This window comes from Abramis brama (genome assembly GCF_963993115.1).
Source record: "Abramis brama genome assembly, chromosome: 9".
Taxonomy (NCBI): domain Eukaryota; kingdom Metazoa; phylum Chordata; class Actinopteri; order Cypriniformes; family Leuciscidae; genus Abramis; species Abramis brama.
In genome coordinates, this window is record NC_139971.1 from 38,748,356 (window position 1) to 38,770,461 (window position 22,106).

General features: G+C 39.9%; 1 protein-coding gene across 1 annotated transcript in view; it reads left to right on the forward strand.

The window, feature by feature from the left end:
- The first annotated feature begins 4,473 nt into the window (after positions 1-4,473).
- Positions 4,474-22,106, forward strand: part of LOC311089287 (uncharacterized protein) — a 48,601-nt gene continuing 30,968 nt past the window's right edge. The window contains exons 1-3 of the mRNA XM_084123859.1: positions 4,474-4,947; positions 5,408-5,532; positions 5,624-5,690. Of these exons, the coding sequence (XP_083979985.1) occupies positions 4,816-4,947; positions 5,408-5,532; positions 5,624-5,690 (324 nt within the window). The 5' untranslated portion in view covers positions 4,474-4,815. The remainder of the gene's footprint in view (positions 4,948-5,407; positions 5,533-5,623; positions 5,691-22,106) is intronic.

Here is a 22,106-nt window from a genome sequence, read left to right on the forward strand (position 1 = left end):
TTTCCTTGTATTTCAGATGTTAATATTTCCATGGCAGACCTCATGTTTTTGCATTCTAAAGACACTAAGCTGTTATGCGTCTTCAAAATGGCGATTGGACTACCATAGACAGTAGTGGACTACAGACAGACACTGTCTGGGAGATTAAACGTCATCACATTGTAAAGGTCAACTCAGTCCGCTTTTACAGCCTCTTTATGCTTATAATTGTGCTCTTATAAACTATTCCAAATCAAACTTTTTGGGCAAATGTTTTTTAGATTAAAAAATTGGTGGTGACGTTGGATTCGTTGGGCCGTGCGTGGTGTAGTTTAAAGCCTAGCTGTTAACTTCTGGCGACTGCATTTAGGTTTCAAAATTAAAATGGATATCGATGGACAAAACATGCAAGTATCATAAACTTTTGTTGAACACAGATTCTTTCTGTTCTTCACAAAATCTTCAGTTTTTTTTTTTTTTTTTTTTTTTTGCGACAATCCAAAAGCCTATGAAATTTTAATTTTTTATTTTTTAACTTCTTGGTGTATTTGCGCTTCTATAATTTTATAGTGAATGATCAATGGTAATGGTAAAAATAATGGTATGTCCGCACTGAAAGGTAAATGTAAATTAAATTGTATTCTTGGTTATGTCTCCAGCAAATTAATAATATGCTCACACTTCCAGCCTGTTTGAAATTAAGTTTTATTTGTGTTGGAGTTTACGCATTAACCCCAGGCAGAATTAATTAACTTAAAAAAATTAGAGTTATCTTGACTTTAGACTAATAATTACCCTTTGAATGTCTATTCGAAAGTTTGTTTGTTTGTTATACCAGGCTTTGAAAAATGAAGTGTTTATTATACCAGGCTGTTCGTTTTTGGAGAAAAAAAGTGTTCATGACACAAGCATTGTTTTATTTCAGAAAAGGAGGCTGAAGGCCTGCGAGCTTCAGCAGGAGCGAAAAATAACAGCAGGAGTAACAATAACCAATAGACAGTTTTAGGACAGAACAGTCGCTAAGATTTAAAAATGAAACGTGACAGCGCATGCGGAGGCTGCATTTTCAGGACCGCATTTCTAGGACCCTAGGTTTGTAGTGACAACGCCACCTACCGAATTAGAGGACCATCAGATGATGCTGGTGATTATCAGACCATCAGATGATCCATAGAGATGGATGACAATCAGAGTCTGAGTATCAAATGCGAATACATTTTTATTTGTTTAACTTTAAAAACAGTTGTGATGCATTTCATTGGAAAGTTAACGTAGCCAACGTGATGGTGATTTGCTAAATAGTCTTGAATGCATAGCCATCATATATTAGCCTCTAATGCTGTAAAATGAATTGTTAGCACGTTCATTTAACGGAACTGTTGCATGATAAGCCTGTGTTGACTTATTGACAGCACAATAAACTGTAGCATGTTCGTTCTGAAAGCTTGTTAATTAGGCTACTCATTGTTTTTCCATTTTAATTCAGTTAAAATAATCTTAATGTTTTCACTGTCACGTGCTCACAGTCAGCCTGTTTAACGTTACCTACAATGCATGTTATGAGTACGTCTCTTCATTTTGACATGGTTTTATAATGTTGGTTGAGACATATGACATTTTAATAGTCGGACATAACAGAGAGGCCATCATAATAATTGACTGTTAAAATACCACGTGTTAGATTGTGTCATTTACTGTGTACTGTACTGTGTACTGTACTGTGTAAGTGCTTTCAAGGACACCGCTCAGGGTAGGCAATAGTATGACAAAAGATAAATAAATAAATTGGTTAAGTACTAGGCGGCCTAATTTATGTCTATTTATTTATATGAAATTAACTTAGTTTAGCTCCAACCCTGATCAAAAACACACCTGAGCAAGCTAATCAATGTCTTCAGGATCACTAAAAACTCACAGCTAGGTGTGTTTGATCAGGGTTGGAGCTAAACTGTGCAGGACAGTGGCCCTCCAGGACCGAGTTTGAGAAACCCTGAATAATAGTATTATGAACATTAATTGGTATGAAGATGATATCATTATTTTTGTATCATATATGTGTGTGCACTCTGTGGTAACTAATTAGATCTTTTAAATATGAAATTTAAAATTAGAGAGTAGAACATGTTCAACTAAATGTTCCTTATTTCATTCACTTCTCTTTCTCTCTCTTAGGAGTCAGTGATGATGTTGTCCATGAAGTTCTATCTATGTGGTTCACGTCATGAACAAATTTGTTTTTGTGTGTGTTTAAGTTCAGTTGTAATATATTATTTTGTAAAATATACACAATCTTAAATCTACCCCCAGAGTCATCCTCATCTTCCCTCTGTAGCCTACTTGAAAATGTTTTCGATCTAGTGACTGAAAAGACTATAACATGCATGATTCCTTGTTTATTTTACTTGAGTTATTATATTATGCTACTTAGACCCAATCATTTCTCAACATTCATAGGAACCAGGTTTAATTGCAATAAAGAAAGTAGTATTTGGGTGTAATAAAACTTTTTTTAAAAAACTCCAAAACTCTAATGTAGTTAAAACTGGGTGGAAATACTGCCTTGGTGGCACTTTTTTCGGTCCTCCAAAACTAGGGTCCTGGAAATGCGTTCCTGGGACTGCGGTCCTGAAAGTGCGGCCTCCGGGACTGCAGACGACCCCATAGGTTTCAACCATAGACAGTAAAAGAAATGGACACAGCGACCCAATTGGCCTATTTCACAAAAATGGCCGCCGAGACCGGAAGTAGGGTAAACTCTTTTCCGGTGAAAGCGCTAGCAGTAGCAGTCGGAGGACAAATGCGGAGACTAAAAGCGACCAGTCCTGTTGCGTACCTTTTTATGTTTGCACTCACAGAAGAAACAACCCTATTTATAATTCCACAGCTTTCCTTGTGACGAAATGTTGAAAAAGCGCTGGATTTGGGCTTATACCGAGAGAAGAGGGGCACTTTTTTGTGTGTTAAGCACTTCACGGAGGATGAAGTCCGTGTAACTTGCGAGTCTACGAGAGTCCGGTCGTAGATATCTTACACCGCAGGCCGTGCTTTGCAGGTTTTCATGGAACAACTGGGGAGAAGTTAAATCACGCCAGACACAGACGGCAAAAAGACGTGTTTGTGGTGTGAAGGAGCAAGCAGATGTTGAAAATGGAGTGTTGATGCCGGTTCGGGAGTGATGCCCTGACAAAACATGTTTATATTGCACTTGATTGTTATCTGATTTGCACGTCATGCACTTTTATTTATTATTATTAACTGTTGGCAAATTAAAATTGTTTGTAGAAGTTGTTTTCTGTAACTTTCTTAAAAATGAGTGAACACGGAGCAGTTTTTCCGTGAGCGGGACTGGAAAACCCGGAGTGGATCAGGAGCGGAGTGATAACAGAACGCTTAGAGTGGAGAGAGGAACGTGCTTTTGCTCCACTCCAGGCTTTGACCACATCCCCCTAAGCAGGGTGAATAGCCTGCACCTCGTCAATTAAGACATTTATTACGCTATTTGAGAAATGTAAGCATATTTACAGCATTAAAATTATGAACAGTGAATTTAAGATATAAGGACAGGGGGAACCCTGATATTGACGGAAATCCGTCGTATACTCTCGTAGCGACTGAGAACTTCAATCCCTGTATATATTATGAAGCGTATTACTGAATATAAAATTACATGCATTATGATATATTAGTAAATATATGTCTCACATTTTTAAATATATGAAAATTCTTTATGTATTATTCAATATATTGTAATATTAACACAATATATTATTCTGTATATTTTCAAATATACTGTTAAACCATTCAATGTATTGATCATTCATATATAGGGAAATATATTTTCTTTTCATAAGGGGACCTGACAGTAAAATGTGATTTTGTAACATCATGATTTTTTAAAACATGTAATATCACTCACTTCATTCATGTTTTTAGTCTAACCATTTTTTAATTATTTGCCTTAATTTCATTATTAGACCCTACTAGCAACGTTAGGTCAAATTCACTGTAAAGATGTACAATTCTTAGTTTCATTCATGGTGGTAACATGAAAAATGAGCCATAATCTAGTCACTAGTGGAAGATTGCTGCAATCTCCGGGACAAACTAACACTTAATAACATTAAATTTTAACAAAAGCCACTAGATTTCAAACATAGCCTACAATCAGACATAATTTCAATTTATTTATTTATTTTGTTTAGCTATAGTAAGTGTGAGCTTAGTCATCAAGTGCCATGCCAAAATGAATGGAACTTTTTTATGTAAGCAAACGTCAATAATAATTTGTAACCTTTGTCCAATTTCGATCTTGTCACAGCTCCCTGAAAACTAACAACAAAACGGACAACATCTGATATTCTTACTTTTGTAAGATATATTAATGATAGAGAAAACAAGCTGTTCACAGTCCATTTTGAGAATGAATGGCGATCGTAGCGGGCGGCTGCGCGACCGGAAGTATCGCTACCTTACTTCCGGTCTCGGTCGCCATTTTGTGAAATAGGCCTAGTGAACATGCTAGTGAAGCCCATTTTTTAGCGATTTTTAACACTTCCGTTTCTGACGCGCAGACTCAAACCGAGCAAAGCGTTACACGGACCACGTGAGCAACCCGTCTGTCTTCTAGTAGCTGTGCTAATCTGCTAATCAATGGCGGCGCCCGGGGAAGCTTCAATATTTTCTGAAACCCTGGATAATACTGTTGAAACTGCGCATATACGCGGGCAAAACCGTTAGGGTAAAACCGCGGCTCTGCAGATAGATATTATTGGAGATCTTTGGCTTATTTTCTTGATTTCCGAAAGAATTTAATTTCAAAATAAGTTGTGTTTTTCAATGGAAAGTATGGAGATACCTATCTTGGATTTGGCAAATCCTAACTTGGAAAACTTAATTCAAGAATTGAAAAAGGCCTTTATCGAGGTGGGATTTGTTTATCTTAAAAACACGGGCATAAATCAGCAAGAGGTTTGTGAATTTTTTATTTATTAATTTTTGTAAAAAACTAACTTGTTTATTAAAGTCAGGCATGCACTGCGATTTCAGCAATGTTTATGCCAACTCTCGTTGTGTGAGCCAAAGCTCACAATTTATGTGCTCAAAGAAATATAGGCCTACTTTCCGATCATTATACGTGTGAAATACGCGCGCTTTTTGCAGGGAGCATTTTTAACGCATTTTTTATCGATTTCGAATGCGTGCTCGCTTTTACTTTCGGTTTCATGCTGTTTTTACGCTCGCGTTCAGAGGGAAGAAAGGAGGGGGAGAGGAGAGAGTTTCCCCCCTGACAAACAACAACGCTGAAATTAGGCTCGACTCCAAAAAAAAAAAAAGAGTCAGAAACCAGCTCAAAATCGCAGTGTATGCCCAGTTCTATAGTTGTTTGTAGCGGATTATTTCTCTATTATTTCTCTGTTCACTGTTTTAGGTGGAAAAAGTCATGCATGTTTCAAAGAAGTTCTTCTGTTTGCCAGAAGACATGAAGAAGCCTTTCAGCAGAGGAAGTTTCTCATGTAATGTGAACCATGGCTGGGTTTCATTAGAAACTGAAAGGCACGTCATTCTCTACATTCAGAAGCATTACTGTAAAACTCACGAATGATGGACGAACATTTTAACGGTTCTAAATCCTGTCATTTCACAGTCTGAATCCTCGCCGTCCCGGAGATCTGAAGGAGGCGTATAATATAACATCTTTGAGTGGGGATAACGTAAATACCCATTTCTTCTTCTTTCTGTCTCTCAAAGATTTAACAATAGCATGACGTTGACCATAGTACACATTTATGGGTTATAATTATATATTTTTTATCAAAAGTGCAACAAAATCTTGGATTTCTTTAGAAGTGGGCTATGTCCGAAATCGCATACTCTCTTGAGTAGGCACTTATTTAAGTACTTAAAACCAAATGATGCACTATACACTACGTACTCAGCCGTGTAATGTGTGAATTTAAGATTTTGTCGTTCAGCAGCGGAGTCCCCCTCCCCCTTCGCTACATAACTAAAGCTGTGACAGTTGAGTGCATGAAGTGTCCAACATTCCGCACTTCATTTTTTTGGTTAATTAAGTGCATCATCTGGATATTTAAAGTGTACTACTTCTTTAAGGAGATTTCATTGTGAACACATGACTCGCACCATTGAATAGTGCATAAATACACGATTTGGGACGCACCTTTACTTTGCAACCGCTAAAAAAAAGTACGTTCTATATAGTATGAGTGTTGTTGAATGTAATCCGAACGTACTACTGTCATGTGACCTACCAGCATCAATGCCATTCACTAATCCTCTCCTGTGTCCTCATGGGATAGTAAAGGGTCCATCGGATGCACACTTCAGAATCTTGCCAGAAGAAGTGAGTCATCCGGATACCTTTTGCTTACTCTTTTATGAGTACTGTGAATTCGGACATGCTACTCTTGTCACATACTGTTTTTTACTATTTAGTAGGGGAGTATGCGATTTTCCGATGCATCCATGGTCATTCTCATTCTCAATGTGCTCAGAATTGGCCTTCAGAAGGAGTAGATGATTTTCGAGATGTCCATGTATCATTTTTCCGGCGCTGTAAGGATCTCTCTCTCCGAGTGCTCCGACTGATGGCTCTTGGGTTGGATCTGGAACCAGAAGTCTTCCTCAACGCACATAGGCATATTGGAAGTAAGTACAAGTATGCACTACTTCTTCCTCGCAGTGAGTCAATGGCTCATAAACACCTTTATGCTGTGGTTTGTTTTAAGGTGCTGTGAATGCAACCACACTCCGGTCTCTGTACTACCTTCCGGTGAACAGCACATGTGTGAAGGAGAATCAGCTGCGCTGTGGTGAACACTCGGATTATGGGAGCATCACTCTGCTCTTCCAAAGCCCAGAGAGTGGACTGCAGGTGAACACCAATAGAGGACAAAAGAAAAAAATAATTTTGACCATGTTTAATGTTGTCCTCTATCATTACGGATGCATGTGACAGCATGTTTGGCTCTGCATGTCTCTGTGTTTTCTCCAGGTTCTGAACCGGGCTGGTGAATACGTTTCGGCCCCAAGCATTCCTGGAACAGTTCTGATTAACATAGCAGACCTGATGCAAAGGTGGACCAGCGATGTGTACGTGTCTGCGGTAAGTACTTTATATGGCATTTCATTTAATAGAGTGAAACAGTCCGGGTTACACAGACACACACGAACAAACACAAATCACCATCTGGTTTATCTTTGTGGGGACACTCCATAGGAGTAATGTTTTTTTTTTACTGTCCAAACTGTATATTCTGTCAGCTTACACCAGTGGTTCTCAATTCCAGTCCTCGTGACCCACTGCTCTGCACATTTTGTATGTCTCTCTTATCTGACACACTCAGTTCAGTTCATGGAGTCTCTCCTAATGAGCTGATTATCTGGTTCAGGTGTGTTAAATAAGGGAGACATACAAAATGTGCAGAGCAGTGGGTCACGAGGACTGGAATTGAGAACCACTGGCTTACACTAACCCGACCCCTAAACCTACCCATCACACAAAACTTTGTGTTTTTACATTTTCAAAAATATATAATTTAGTATGTTTATTAACCAAGTTTGTTCAATTTCCCTCGTGGGGACTTCTGGCTGGTTTTACTAACCTTTTGTCCCCACAATGATCTCAGGTTTTACTAACCTTTTGTCCCCACAATGTAATATAAACTACACACACACGTATCTGTCATGACTCCTGTCTTGTGTTCTCCTTGTCTTGTGTGGACTTTTGTTATTTCTTCTTCTTCTTCTTCTTCTTTCTTTTAATGGCGGTTGGCAAACAACTTTTAAGTGTGCATTACCGCCACCTTCTGATATGGAGTGTGGATCACAATAGCCTTTTCTCACTACCCTTTAAATAAATAAATAAATAAATGCATACATACATAAATAAAACCAATAAATAACTTCATAAATATCTAATAACATTATTAATATTCATACATTATCATTATTATTAAATACAACTTTCTAAGACAACTAAACTCATATCCTTCTACTAAGCCGTTTTATTCAAAAACACAAATATCGCTCTATACCCTACATGCCCTGAATTCATTTGTAATATTTCCTTTTGTTATTTCCTGTCCTGTGCCATGTTTTGTAGTCCTTTGTAGTTTCTCTTGTTTATTAGTCTCTCCAGGTGTTTCTAATTAGCCCCGACCCCTTGTTATCTTGTTTAGCTTGTTTGCCTGTGTATTTAACCTCTGTGCTTCAGTTGTTGTTTGTCGGTCGTTGTAGTTGTTTGCTGTTAACTTTTCCTTGTTCCTGTCCTGAGTTCCATGTTCTGTTGTTTGTCCTGGATTACCTATTTGTTTCATTAAACTGCGCTCATATCGTACTCATTAAAATGCTCCAATAGCAACAAACGATACCATGTAGCGTGTACAGTACAGTGCTTGTGTCAAAGAAATTAAAGAAAAAAAATTGAGGCATAATAAGACATGGAAATAATGGGATTTGATAAGCCAAATAATTTGATTCATATTCTTTTGGTTTCTCTGCCCAATATTTAAAAAAATTATAAATGCAATGAAAATACAGGTATCAGCAAATACTAAAAATAAAAGTATCGGTATCAGACCTCAAAAAAATTCCGGATCCAACTCCGCTGAAACAGTGGTCATGCACTAATGCAGTCTATTGCACTGGCAAATGCTTGTTTAACTCTTTTCTATTATTGACCCCTCAGGCTCACAGGGTGTTGCTGCCCCCTGCAGGAGACTCCAGCACACGCCAGTCTTTGGCTTTCTTTGTCCACCCTGATGATGAAGCCATGATTTCATGCTGTGATGGATCCGATAAATATCCTCCTATTAATTCAGTGGATTACCTTTTATCAAGGTTTAATGATACCTATGGCAAAAAACAGGCTGTGGTTTAAGTGGAAGTTTACAGTTGTATGTAAAAAACAAAGTGGTAATAATCATCAAAGCACATACAGTAATTGGTGGAGCTGAGATCATTTAATTGATTTTGAAATAAGAAAAAAAGCACATTTACTTGCTCTTGTAATTCATAGAAATCATAGAAGCACTATTTTGTGATAAATTGGATTATTTTAATATTTTTTTAATTAGATTTTTAATTGGAAACCATGATACTATAATGAATCATGTTAAACAGCTTGAAATAAATCGGTCGTCTCTTGCAGTAGTTATTCATGTAGAACCATAAGAGGTGCCATATAGCACCTTGGTTGTTTATAATTGCTTCAACAAAAATGGTGCTCAACAGTACCCAACAGTGGTTCTTTGGCTCGTAATAATAGGGGAACCTCTTTTGGTACTATTTGGCACTTAAGAAGCTTTATAGCACATTTGTCAAATGGTGCTATATAGAACCATTTATGTTTTTGTTTTTTTTACATTTGTGGTAGTACGGCCATTATCATGCCAGATACTACAATTGATGAGTCAATATGCTTCTAAATGACAATTACTTACAAGATGGATAATTAATTTCTTACCAAATCGTGGCTTAAAAGATTCAAAATCCTGTACAAATTTTTTTTAATGAGAAACAAAATACATTACACATTACACTTTCAAAACAGTTTAATTCATTTCTTTCAGTTGCAAATAAAAACATTAACAACACTTGCTAACTGAGTTGTATACCCTAGAAAATAGAAATTGGAACTGGAAGAGGCCCAGAAAGAGAAAAAGAGAGAGAGAGAGACTCCTGTCTATGCACAGATTGAGTTGTACACCCTTTTAATCGTGACAGGAAGTCCGGCTGTATCCTTCATTTTTAAAACAACGCACTCCAAAAAGGTCATTGTCTTTTTCAGTCCTTTAGGATATTGGATCCCAAACAGAAAATACACACAAAGGACGAGGCCCAGTGCCATAGAGATGTCCTCACTCTCTTCTGTAATTGACTGGCCATCCAACATGATCCCAATGTGGTCATACTGCATGGGATGACCCTCCCTGCAGCCTTTAAGCACCATTTTAGGTGTTGGGGTGTCAGGAGGGCAGGTCTGAGCATGGCCCTGGGGGAGAGAGGGGATAATAGCATTAACCATCTTTTCATATTTATTTGAAAGGCAAACCTTAAAAATATTTAAAGCAATAAGCCCCTTGAAGCCGTGTTTTACAGTGAATTTAGAACAGCTAAGGGGCGGAGTGCCTAAAAACCCCTTAGCTGTTCTAAATTCACTGTAAAACACGGCTTCACGGGGCTTATTGCTTTTATAAAACGGTTACTCCATAAAAATATTCATTTTAATATTTATTTTATTCATAAAATAAACACCAGCAACAAAAAATATAACATTATATCACATTTATTCCTCAGACAAGCAAAGTAGTTCCAGAGGTTGCCAAGCAACACATGCAGCAACAAAGACAGTAACAAACAGCAGTTGCGCAGTAACACTAATGTAATGCGGTTATGTTTGTTGAGTAAATTGCAACGGCTTCGAACGCGGCCCAACCAATCAGAATCAAGGACCGGAACTATCCGTGTTATAATTAATTTTAACTCCTGTCATACAACTGCTCAAACACTTTTGGCCATTAACTGAAAATGAATGTAATTTTCTCTTCACTTTGATGGCATAGTTTGTGTAGACCAGCAAACAAAAAACTAATGTTTGCATTGAAATCATTTGCACAACAAAATGAGCAATAAGTGTAGTGCTTTGATTAGATTGTGCTTCACACACTGTAGTTAACTGTTTATGGCTCACCTCAACTTCAAACAGCAACCCCGAGTCCTCCTTAAAGGGATAGTTCGCCCAAAAATGATATTTAAGCCATGATTTACTCACCCTCAAGCCGTTCGAGATGCATATGTCAATCTTTTTTCAGACGAACACATTTTCAGTTATTTTAGAAAATGTCTTAGACCTTTCAGTGGTTATAATGTGAAGCAATGGGGCTCACCTCGTTGAAGTCCCAAAATGTGCGTGCATCCTTCACAAAAATAATCCATCCGGCTCCAGGGGGATAAACGAAGGCCTTCTGGGGGTAATCCGTGCATTTTTGTCGTAAAAATATACATATTTAAAACTTTAGAAACGAAAATAACTGGCTTCCGGTAGCGGTCGACGCGCGTTCACGGAGATGGATGCTGGAGTATGACGTATGACGTAGCGTGAGCAGAGCAAAACAAAACCGCGCGTTCGTTCTACGTCACAACGCTTCCTACACTACGTCATACGTCATACTCCAGCATCCATCTCCGTGAACGCGAAGGTCTAAGACACTGAAAGGTCTAAGACATTTTCTAAAATAACTGAAAATGTGTTCGTCTGAAAAAAGATTGACATATGCATCTCGAACGGCTTGAGGGTGAGTAAATCATGGCTTAAATATCATTTTTGGGCGAACTATCCCTTTAAACAGTGCAGGCAAGAGCAGAATAGCTGCTTCCAACTGTAGGCCTTTAAACAAAAGAACATCATCAGGTTAACATAACGTGGTGGATGCTTTTACCCAATAGGTTTTCTTTGTTTTTTAAACATTCTTTACTAAGACAGTAATTAGTACTACTCTTAATTACCCTTAACTAGTAATTAGTCATTACTATTATGCAAGACAGATACATGCAGGAAGGTATGATCTCAGGGGGATAGGGTGTCAGTCAGTGGTTAGGGCTGTAATGATATGCGATATGAAACTGAAATCGCGACACGCACATCCTTTTTCAGTCGCGGAAATTACTTTTCAATACTCATCTGTATTGAAGTAGCAAACATTGTTTAAGAGTAAAAAAAAAAAATGACATAACATTATTTATAAGTTTGATTGATTCACAGCTCAGGAGTTTGATTGATTCACAGCTTTCCTGGGTCAAAATTGGTCTTTGGTGGTGGCCGACGGACACTGTCATCCTTTCTTGCTGTCACGGCTGGTGCAATGCAAAAAGGTGCGAGGACTCAAGTGCAGGAGAAATGATATTTATTTACAAAAGAAAACATAAACACAAAACAAAACCCACGAGGGGGAAAACATAACTAATAAATACAAAACAGAACATGACACTTACTGGAAGATCACGGGAAACGGGAAACATTAGACAACGTACCGACACAGACTGCAAACAAGAGGGGACTTATAAAGGGAACTAATCAGAAGGGAACAGGTGGATGAACTCAAACAATAATCAGATAACAAGGGGGAGGGATCCGACAATGACCCGAGCACATGGCTCAAAATAACAAAACACCCATGTGCAGCACAAGACAGGACAGGCATGTGACATTACCCCCTCCCTACGGAGCGGCTACCAGACGCTCCATAAGACCAGGGCGGGACGGGAGGGACAGACCAGGGCAGAAATGTCAGTCACTCGGGCGGCCAGAGCGGAGACGACAGTCCCTCGGGCGGCCAGGGCGGAGACTTTCCCTCAGGCGGCCAGGGCGGAGACTTTCTCTCGGGCGGCCAGGGCGGAGACTTTCCTTCGGGCGGCCAGGGCGGAGACATCCCCTCGGGCGGCCAGGGCGGAGACTTTCCCTCAGGCGGCCAGGGCGGAGACTTTCTCTCGGGCGGCCAGGGCGGAGACTTTCCTTCGGGCGGCCAGGGCGGAGACATCCCCTCGGGCGGCCAGGGCGGAGACATCCCCTCGGGCGGCCAGGGCGGAGACTTTCCCTCGGGCGGCCAGGGCGGAGACTTTCCCTCGGGCGGCCAGGGCGGAGACTTTCCCTCGGGCGGCCAGGGCGGAGACTTTCCCTCGGGCGGCCAGGGCGGAAACTACCCTTCAGGAGGCCAGGGAGGAGACGACCCTCCAGGAGGCCATGGCTCAGGAACAGATACGGACTCCTGCTTAGGAACAGGAACAGACACCGGCTCAGGAACAGACACTGGCTGAGACTCAGGAACAGACACCGGCTCGACGGCGGCCATCTTGTCAAGGGACACAGACTCGGCGGCGGCTATCTTGTCTGGAAACACTGGCTCGGCAGACGTGACCTGAACAGTCTCTGGATCGGCAGACGTGACGTGAACAGTCTCTGGATCGGCAGACGTGACGTGAACAGTCTCTGGATCGGCAGACGTGACGTGAACAGTCTCTGGATCGGCAGACGTGCCAGGTCGCTGGGGTGGCGCCGGCAGGGCGAGCAGCTTGGCTTCCTTCCTTTTAGCAGCTTCCTCCTCCGTCTCCGGACCACCGGACTCGAGACTACCAGACTCGGGACCACCGGAACTGGGACCACCGGAACAAGGTCCACGGGGACAGTCACGGAGGGAGTCTTCCTTCTCCTCCTCCGTTTCGGGACCACCGGAACAGGGACCACCGGAGTAAATCATGGGCTAATTTTCATTTTTGGGTGAACTATCCCTAGGACCATAGACATAAAATACAAATAGGACTACCAAATTGCCTATCACAGTTTTTGGCAAGTAAATTAAGTGACACATCCTATTGACCCTGTTCACATTTCTGGGTTTCTCAGAAGTGGAAGGCATCATAGTTGGGTTAACTTCTATAGCAGTGAATGAAAGACTGCATTAAATATATTTTTTTGTGTTCCAATTTGCTCAAATAGCAAAAGAAAAACGCCACAACAGCGTTTTCACAACTTTCAAAAAGAGTAAAAAAATAGATAATGGCAGTCGGAAGAGAGAAAGTTGTCAACTTTGTCACAGCCGCGCTATTAGAAACACCCTCACAGCAGCGTTAACTAGTTTTTATGTAATATAATACAAATATAGTGTTATATGCGTAATTATCTTTTATTATGACAGTATGTGGCAACATGTACGTTAAAAGCGCATCTTCTGCACTAAACAATGATATTGCAATATTCTAGACTCTTACATGTATCTAACGCCACACTTACACTACAGAAGACTGTACATTTTTTTGTATTTTCAAATGACAAATTACTTGTATTTTAATTAAATACTTTTTTCACAGCAGTATTTTGTATTTTATTTAAATACATTTGATGAGTAAGTATTTGTTATTTGTAATTAAATACTTTTTGATGTATTTGTGCCTATCTCTGGTTAAAGGTTGTCAGAAGAACCGCTCCTGTGCAAAGAGGGCAATTCCATGCTACATAGGATGCCGTTGCCAGGGGTTGGCAACCAAATGTAGTAGGATACAGCATGCTGAAACACTAGAGAGCAGCGACAGCAGCAGTGACTCTGAAAACAGCTAAACAAACTGTATAAACATTATTACAGAAATTAGTTATCACCCTGAATTGTAATCTGTTTGTGTTTCATTAATCGTTTTTTTTTTTTTTTTTGGTACAAATTGCTACTTAATGTAACAGTTTTAATCAGTAAATACTTTTAAAGCTACTCCACACATGACTCCTGTGTGTTTTAGTCTTTCAACATTTAGTTGTCAGTACCTTTGTCTCACACTCCAAACACCTGGATTGAACAGTAACCAGCCTAACACAAAATCCTCAAATCCTTTTTTTTATTTCGATAGAATAAATAAAGCTATCCCACTTGTGAAAGAATATTAGAAATACTAGACATTGCAATACAAATAATAGATATTACATAAATATGCAAACAATATACTGTACATACAGAAACAGAGCAGTATACAATTAACATCAGTTAATGGTAAACTTCTTTCTCGGATCTTGTTTGAATTGACAGGCTATTATAGGCTTGAAATTGAATTCCCTCTAAATGTGTTATGGGCCATGAGGACTGTCTGGTTAGTGAAAATGATCAAAATATGATTTCATCTAGTAAAAGTTAACTTCACATGGTAATTTGTTTATTTTAACAACAACAAAGGGAAAAGAATGCTACCTATTACAAATGGAATGTTCAATAAATATATATATTTTTTTGCCTACCTATGAATTAAGAGGCATTGTTAACTCTTACATTCTAATTACATGTACAATCAAGGCATGAGATGAACGCTTATCTTCCACTCTTTTGAAATATGTGCTCAGTTTGTTTCTAGCATAAAGTATCAGGGAGATATGACTCAGGATTCATGAATATAATTAAACCTTTTTAGCATGTTTGGGTGATTCCGGGGAGTTAAAGCAGAATTTGAGGTAGCATTGTTTTGACCCTAATTACAAGTTTCCAGCAGCTTGTTGACCGGGTTGTCCACCCAGGTTGTGATCCTCAGACATCATAGATTTCATTTTTATATGACAACCTTTTACAGCAGCCCATGTCTGATTTCCTAAAAAACAGGTGTTTTGCCCCCTGGGTATTTAGGAATTATATGCAAGTGATAACATAAGCTTAGTTTTATATTAAGTTGAAAAGAGACAACTTACAAGGTAACAGTGGTTATTTTCATGTTGATTTATTTGATCATATACAAATTATATCTCAGTAATTGCTGAAAGTTGAAAAAAAGACAAATTGTATTTTATTTTTGAAACTGTCTATTTCATGAGAAGACATTGTGTGTTTGTAACCAAGTAGGATTGTAATTGTGATTGTGTAATAAATCCTCTTGGCTCTCTTTCTGCTGAGCGAGATGAGAAACGGACGCAGACTTTGCCATGTCTCATTTATTTCTCCTGGTTCAGAGCGAGAGCATATAAGCCGTTTACATGATACCAGCCGGTACCTGTAACACCAACTTCCTGCTCAGCTACTGTTCTGACGCTCTTGCTTACTGCTCCGCGCTTTGCTCTATCGCTTTTACATTTTATCTTCAGCAAATTAGCACAGTACTCATACGACAAAGTTTGGATTCAGAATTCTTTTACCCGACCAGCTTACATTCCGGGAAAGGAAAACACAACTGCCTACAAGGATAAGAGAAAATGCCTCTTCTGGTTCAAGAATCTACTTGCTGCACTAACTGCCACAGACTTTTACAAAGGATTGCAGTTCTTGAAACAAAGTTACTTACGGGACCACCAAACCAGACGGAGCACACAACAGAGCTTCGTCATGGACACCCTCAGCATATAGCCGGTGAGTCCCATGAAACTAGTGCTCCTCGACAGGTAGAGAAACAAGCCGATCGACTTACAAATCGATTGCACAAACAGGGAGCGAGACCCAAAGGCACTCGAGACATCAGATTGTCACGAGCATCACATATTGCCGCAGTAGCATCCTCTACCCCAGATACAGCTCTGACAAGGATTGCAAACACTGCCTATACATCTTGAGAACAGATTTGAAGTACTAATGAATGTAAATGAGGAATCCCCAAACGTGAATGTGATCGAACACAGACTGAATGGGCCAGTAGCTAACACTGATGCTAACTGGCGCTCAAGGTCGAGCAGACAGCGGCACTCAGCTCAGAGCGCAGCCGAGCCCAGGACTCTGATAGTGGGGGACTCCATAATCAGAAACATTAGCAGCAGGGATACAACCACGTGCTGCCTTCCACAAGCAACAACTTCTGATGTAAACAGGGAACTTCAGAACATTCTGATGAAACATAAGACTGCAAATCGACTCATCATTCATGTGGGGAAGAATGATATTCATAAAGAGCAGTCAGAACTCCTTAAGAAGGATTTCAATTAACTATTTGAAACACTTTGAAGGACTGAAAGTTCAAACATTCATCAGTGGACCACTCCCAGCAAGAGGAACAAACAGGTTTTCACGGTTGCTTGGGCTTAATACATGGCTGCAAAAAACCTGCAATATAAAAGGAGTGAACTTCATTGACAATTTCAATCTTTTCTGGAGTCAGAGACAACTGTTTCATCGGGATGGCCATCACCCAAACAAACTTGGTTCAAGAGTGTTAAAGGACAATATCTACTTCTCCCTCAATCATCCTTCTGCAGTTTGTGCCAATCCACTCAATCTGAACGGCACACACACACCTGGACAGAGTATGAATGACCACGGGACTTCACTTCAGCAGCAAAATGGACATGCGGTTGACATATCACACAAGGACAATGATAACACCACTCCGCCACAACAACCTCTGCTCACGGACTCAATCTCAGCTGAACCCTGCCCACAGAGCTCACCACAGACACAGACATATCAGAAATGCTCCAAGATTCAGCACCCAAGGACGACTTCCTGGAAAACAGCCAGGGAAGCCAGGACAGCATATCACAGCCTCCGATAACACCAGAGCAACAGCCCCTTTCACCAGACACGTTATCCCTCTCTCCAGCATCCCCACTTCTGTGTTTCTCACAGAAAATGGAAGAACTGGTGTATGCTGGAACCAAACTATCCCACTCTTTTGCTGGAAGCCCCCAGATACCAACCAAAAAACGGCAGGCACCTCAACCACCCGCACCAAAGCCTGCGGGTCCAGCTCGCCCTCCCCCTCCTGTGAGAACTCTTCGGCCTCTGCCACAACGCCAGGGCCTACACCCTCCTCCATCTGCTCGAGGTGAACCAAAAACAACTGATACCAGCTCTCAGTGATATGTTTTTGCTTTCAATATGGAACTAGGCAAAGCTAGACAGACTTTCTTCTCAAATATTATAAACAACAATTTAAACAACACACGCACTCTTTTTGCTACTGTAGAGAGACTGACAAACCCCCCAAGCCAGATTCCCAGTGAAATGCTCTCAGACAGCAAGTGCAGTGAGTTTGCTTCTTTCTTCTCTGAGAAAATCAATAATATCAGAAAGGTGATCAGCACATCCTTGAGTTGCGCTGGGGTCAGACAGATCAGACCACCTGAGAAAGTAGTTACTATGTCTGATTTCAAAGAAATTGATGGCAAAATTTTGGAAGAAACCGTACAGCACGTTAAAACATCAACCTGCGCTATTGACACACTTCCCACATCTTTTTTCAAAAGTGTGTTAAACAGTTTAGAAGCAGATCTTCTAGAAGTGGTAAATGCCTCACTTCTCTCTGGGAGTTTTCCAAACTCCCTGAAAACTGCAGTTGTCAAGCCCCTCCTGAAAAAGAGCAATCTGGATAAGACCATATTAAGCATCTACAGGCCAATTTCAAATCTTCCTTTCATAGGCAAGATCATTGAAAAAGTTGTCTTCAACCAGCTGATCAAATTCTTATGCTCGAATGGATACTTTGACAATTTTCAATCTGGTTTCCGACCGCACCACAGCACAGAGACAGTGCTCATAAAGATAATAAACGACATTCGCTTAAATACTGACTCAGGCAAATTATCAGTGCTGGTACTACTCGACCTCAGTGCTGCATTTGACACTGTCGATCATAACATACTTCTTGACAGGCTGGAAAACTGGGTGGGGCTTTCTGGGATAGTCCTAAAATGGTTCAGGTCATACTTAGATGGGAGAGGTTATTATGTGAGTATAGGAGACCATAAGTCTGAGTGGACATCCATGACAAGCGGAGTCCCTCAAGGCTCAATTCTTGCGCCACTCCTGTTCAGCCTGTATATGCTCCCAATGAGCCAAATAATGAGAAAGAACCAAATCGCTTACCACAGCTATGCAGACGACACACAGCTCTACTTAGCCCTATCGCCTAACGATTACAGCCCCATTGACTCCCTGTGCCAATGCATTGATGAAGTCAACAGTTGGGTGTGTCAAAACTTTCTTCAGTTAAACAAAGACAAAACTGAAGTCATTGCATTTGGAAACAAAGATGAAGTTCTCAAGGTGAACGCATACCTTCACTCTAGGGGTCAAACAACTTAAAATCAAGTCAGGAATCTTGGTGTGACACTAGAGTCAGACCTTAGTTTCAGTAGTCATGTCAAAGCAATAACTAAATCAGCATACTATCATCTGAAAAATATTGCAAGAATTAGATGCTTTGTTTCCAGACAAGACTTAGAGAAACTTGTGCATGCTTTCATCACCAGCAGGGTGGATTATTGTAATGGACTCCTCACTGGCCTTCCCAAAACACCATAAGACAGTTGCAGCTGCCGCCAGGATTCTGAGCAGAACCAGAAAATATGAACATATCACACCAGTCCTCAGGTCTTTACACTGGCTCCCAATTAGATATAGGATTGATTTTAAAGTATTATTACTGGTATATAAATCATTCAATGGCCTAGGTCCTCAATACATTGCAGATAAGCTCACTGAATATAAACCCAACAGATCACTCAGATCATTAGGATCATATCAGCTAGAAATACCAAGGGTTCACTCTAAACATGGCGAATCTGCTTTTAGCTATTATGCCAGCCGCAGCTGGAACCAGCTTCCAGAGGAGATCAGGTGTGCTCCTACAGTAGTCACTTTCAAATCCAGACTCAAAACACATCTGTTTAGCTATGCATTTACTGAATGAGCACTGTGCCGCTGTTCGTCCGACTGTTTGTACTGTACTGTATTTTATTTTATTTTTCTAAACTGTTTTAATTATTCTTATCTCTTTTTATTATTTTAATTTCTTCTATGTAAAGCACTTTGAATTGCCATTGTGTATGAAATGTGCTATATAAATAAACTTGCCTTGCCTTGCCTAATTTGTTTATTAAGTGTGCAGGGCAACCACCCATTAGTGCATTACAATAATCTAGCCTTGAGGTCATGAACGCATAAACTAATTGTTCCGCATTTGTCAATGAGAGCATATGACATAATTTAGATATATTTTTAAGATGGAACAATGCGGTTTTACAGATACTAGACATTTGACTTTCAAATGAAAGATTGGTATCAAAGAGCACACCCAGGTTCCTAACCAACGATGAAGACTTAACAGAGCAGCCATCAAGTGTTAGACAGTATTCTAGGTTATTACATGAGGACGTTTTTTGTCAATAAATAGAATCTCTGTTTATTCAGAATTTAGAAGTAGGAAATTACTAGTCATCCAACTTTTTATATCAGCTGCATTCCATTAATTTTGTGAATTGGTAAGTTTCGTCTGGGCGTGAAGAAATATAGAGCTGAGTATCATCAGCATAACAGTGAAAACTAATGCCATGCTTCCTAATGATATATCCCAAGGGTAGCATGTACAGAGTGAACATCAACGATCCTAGTACTGAGCCTTGTGGTACGCCATACTGAACTTGTGTTCGATAAGACATCTCTTCATTTACTGCTACAAACTGATAATGGTCAGATAAGTATGATTTAAACCATGATAATGCAATTCCACTAATGCTGAGTCTATTTAAAAATGTTGTGGTCGATAGTGTCAAATGCAGCACTAAGATCGAGTAACACTAATAGCGAGATACAAGCATGATCGGACGATAGGAGCAAATAATTTGTGACTTTAATGAGAGCTGTCTCAGTACTATGGTATGGTCTAAATCCTTACTGGAAATCCTCGCAGATGTCATTTCTTTCTAAAAAGGAACATAGTATTAACACATAACTATTTTCTTTAATCGTTTTTAAGCGCAAAGGAGCAACTGTGTCTAAAGTGCTGGAAAAGAGAGTTAAAGGTTTCTGTCGCAATATCTAGTTCTTCTAAGCTATCTGGGATGCTGAGATGATGAAACTGATCAGGAAGATCATTAATAAAGCAACCTTTAGTGGCAGAAGTGCCTAACATATTTGTAACACAGAGTCGACTTTGCAGTAGGGCTGTCAACGAATATTCTAAATTCGAATATATATTCGAATAGTTTTAAAAAACAGAATTTCGAATGTCAAAATTAATATTCGAATGTGGAAAAACGCCGGCGGTAGCAGAGGCGCGGCTGTCTGCTTTGCGAGTGGGCGTGCTGCCTGAGGGGTCAGGGACAGGTCACAGAAAGAAGCGTTAACGTTAAACAGAAACATTACTAAAGTGTAGGCTACTGTACTGACTGAATAGATATTGCATGAATAAGGTAGGTTAGATACAGCAGTTTCATGCACTGCAGGCTTCCACTGGTTTGATTATTTACCGTTTCATGTCAAGGAAAAGTTAAAAATGAACTTTTATTAAAATAAAAGTTAAGTCAGTGGCGCGTTGCGCATGTTATTCATATGCTATTTAAGGGCGCATGCTTGGCCATAATCAATGTAGCGTGTGCACTTTGCTTTTCTCATCTTCACACAGACACAGCAGTTCTCATTTTTAGAAAACCATACATTATTACAAGGAAAAATATTACACGAGGGAAATCATTGTTGTGTCCATGAAGATGTGAAAAAATATGCATAAATCTAGCTTACACATTTGCCAAAATTTTCATACGCCTGTTTAACCGAAGCTGATTTAGGTGGGTTTCTCCCATCCTCATACAATGTCACTTTTTTCTGTCTTTTACGGCCCTGGCGAGAACGTCGGTCTCCTCGGCTGTGAACCGCTCCTGGTGTGCATCTGGCAAATCCGCCGTTATGATAGCAATCCGCTATGGAACAAGCGCGCCTGCTCTTGAAGGGAATGTGAGATGTCGCTCTGATTGGTTTATTTCACGTTACGCCCAAACCACACCTATGAGTAATGGAGCTACTTCAGACCAACCCATTTTAGATTTGCTTCGGGCCCAATAGTCATTTATCCCGCCGGTATAATAGCAACCCGCCCACAAAGCTACTTGCGTTTTGAGCTTGATACTTGCGTTTCAGATCGTTAAAATAGGGCCCTAATATTAGCGTAGACGGCATTCTTCTTATGATGTAACGAGTACATCAGGATTTATGGGAAGTGTTCCCGGTTTCGGCTGGCCTAATCTATGCAGCCTAACATTGAATTATAGAAGTCTATAATGTGTTATGTGTATGCTAGGTCAAAGAGATGTGTTTTTAGTGTAGCTTTCAACTGACAGAGTGTGTCTGCTTCCCAGACAATGTTAGGAAGACTGTTCCAAAGTTTTGGTGCTAAATAGGACAAGGATCTACCGCCAGCAGTCGATTTTGATATTCCAGGTATTATCAACAGGCCAGAATTTTGAGATCGCAATAGACGTGAAGGACTATAATGTGTTAAGAGCTTGCACTAAACCATTTAGTGCTTTGTAAGTAATCAGCAATATTTTAAAATTTATACGATGTTTAATAGGGAGCCAATGCAGTTTTGACAGAACAGGGCTAATATGGTCATACTTCCTGGTTCTGGTAAGAACTCGAGCTGCTGCGTTTTGGACCAGCTGTAATTTGTTTATTAAGCGTGCAGAGCAACCACCCATTAGTGCATTACAATAATCTAGCCTTGATGTCATGAACGCATAAACTAATTGTTCCGCATTTGTCAATGAGAGCATATGACATAATTTAGATATATTTTTAAGATGGAAAAATGCGGTTTTACAGATACTAGACATGTGAGTTTCAAATGAAAGATTGGTATCAAAGAGCACACCCAGGTTCCAA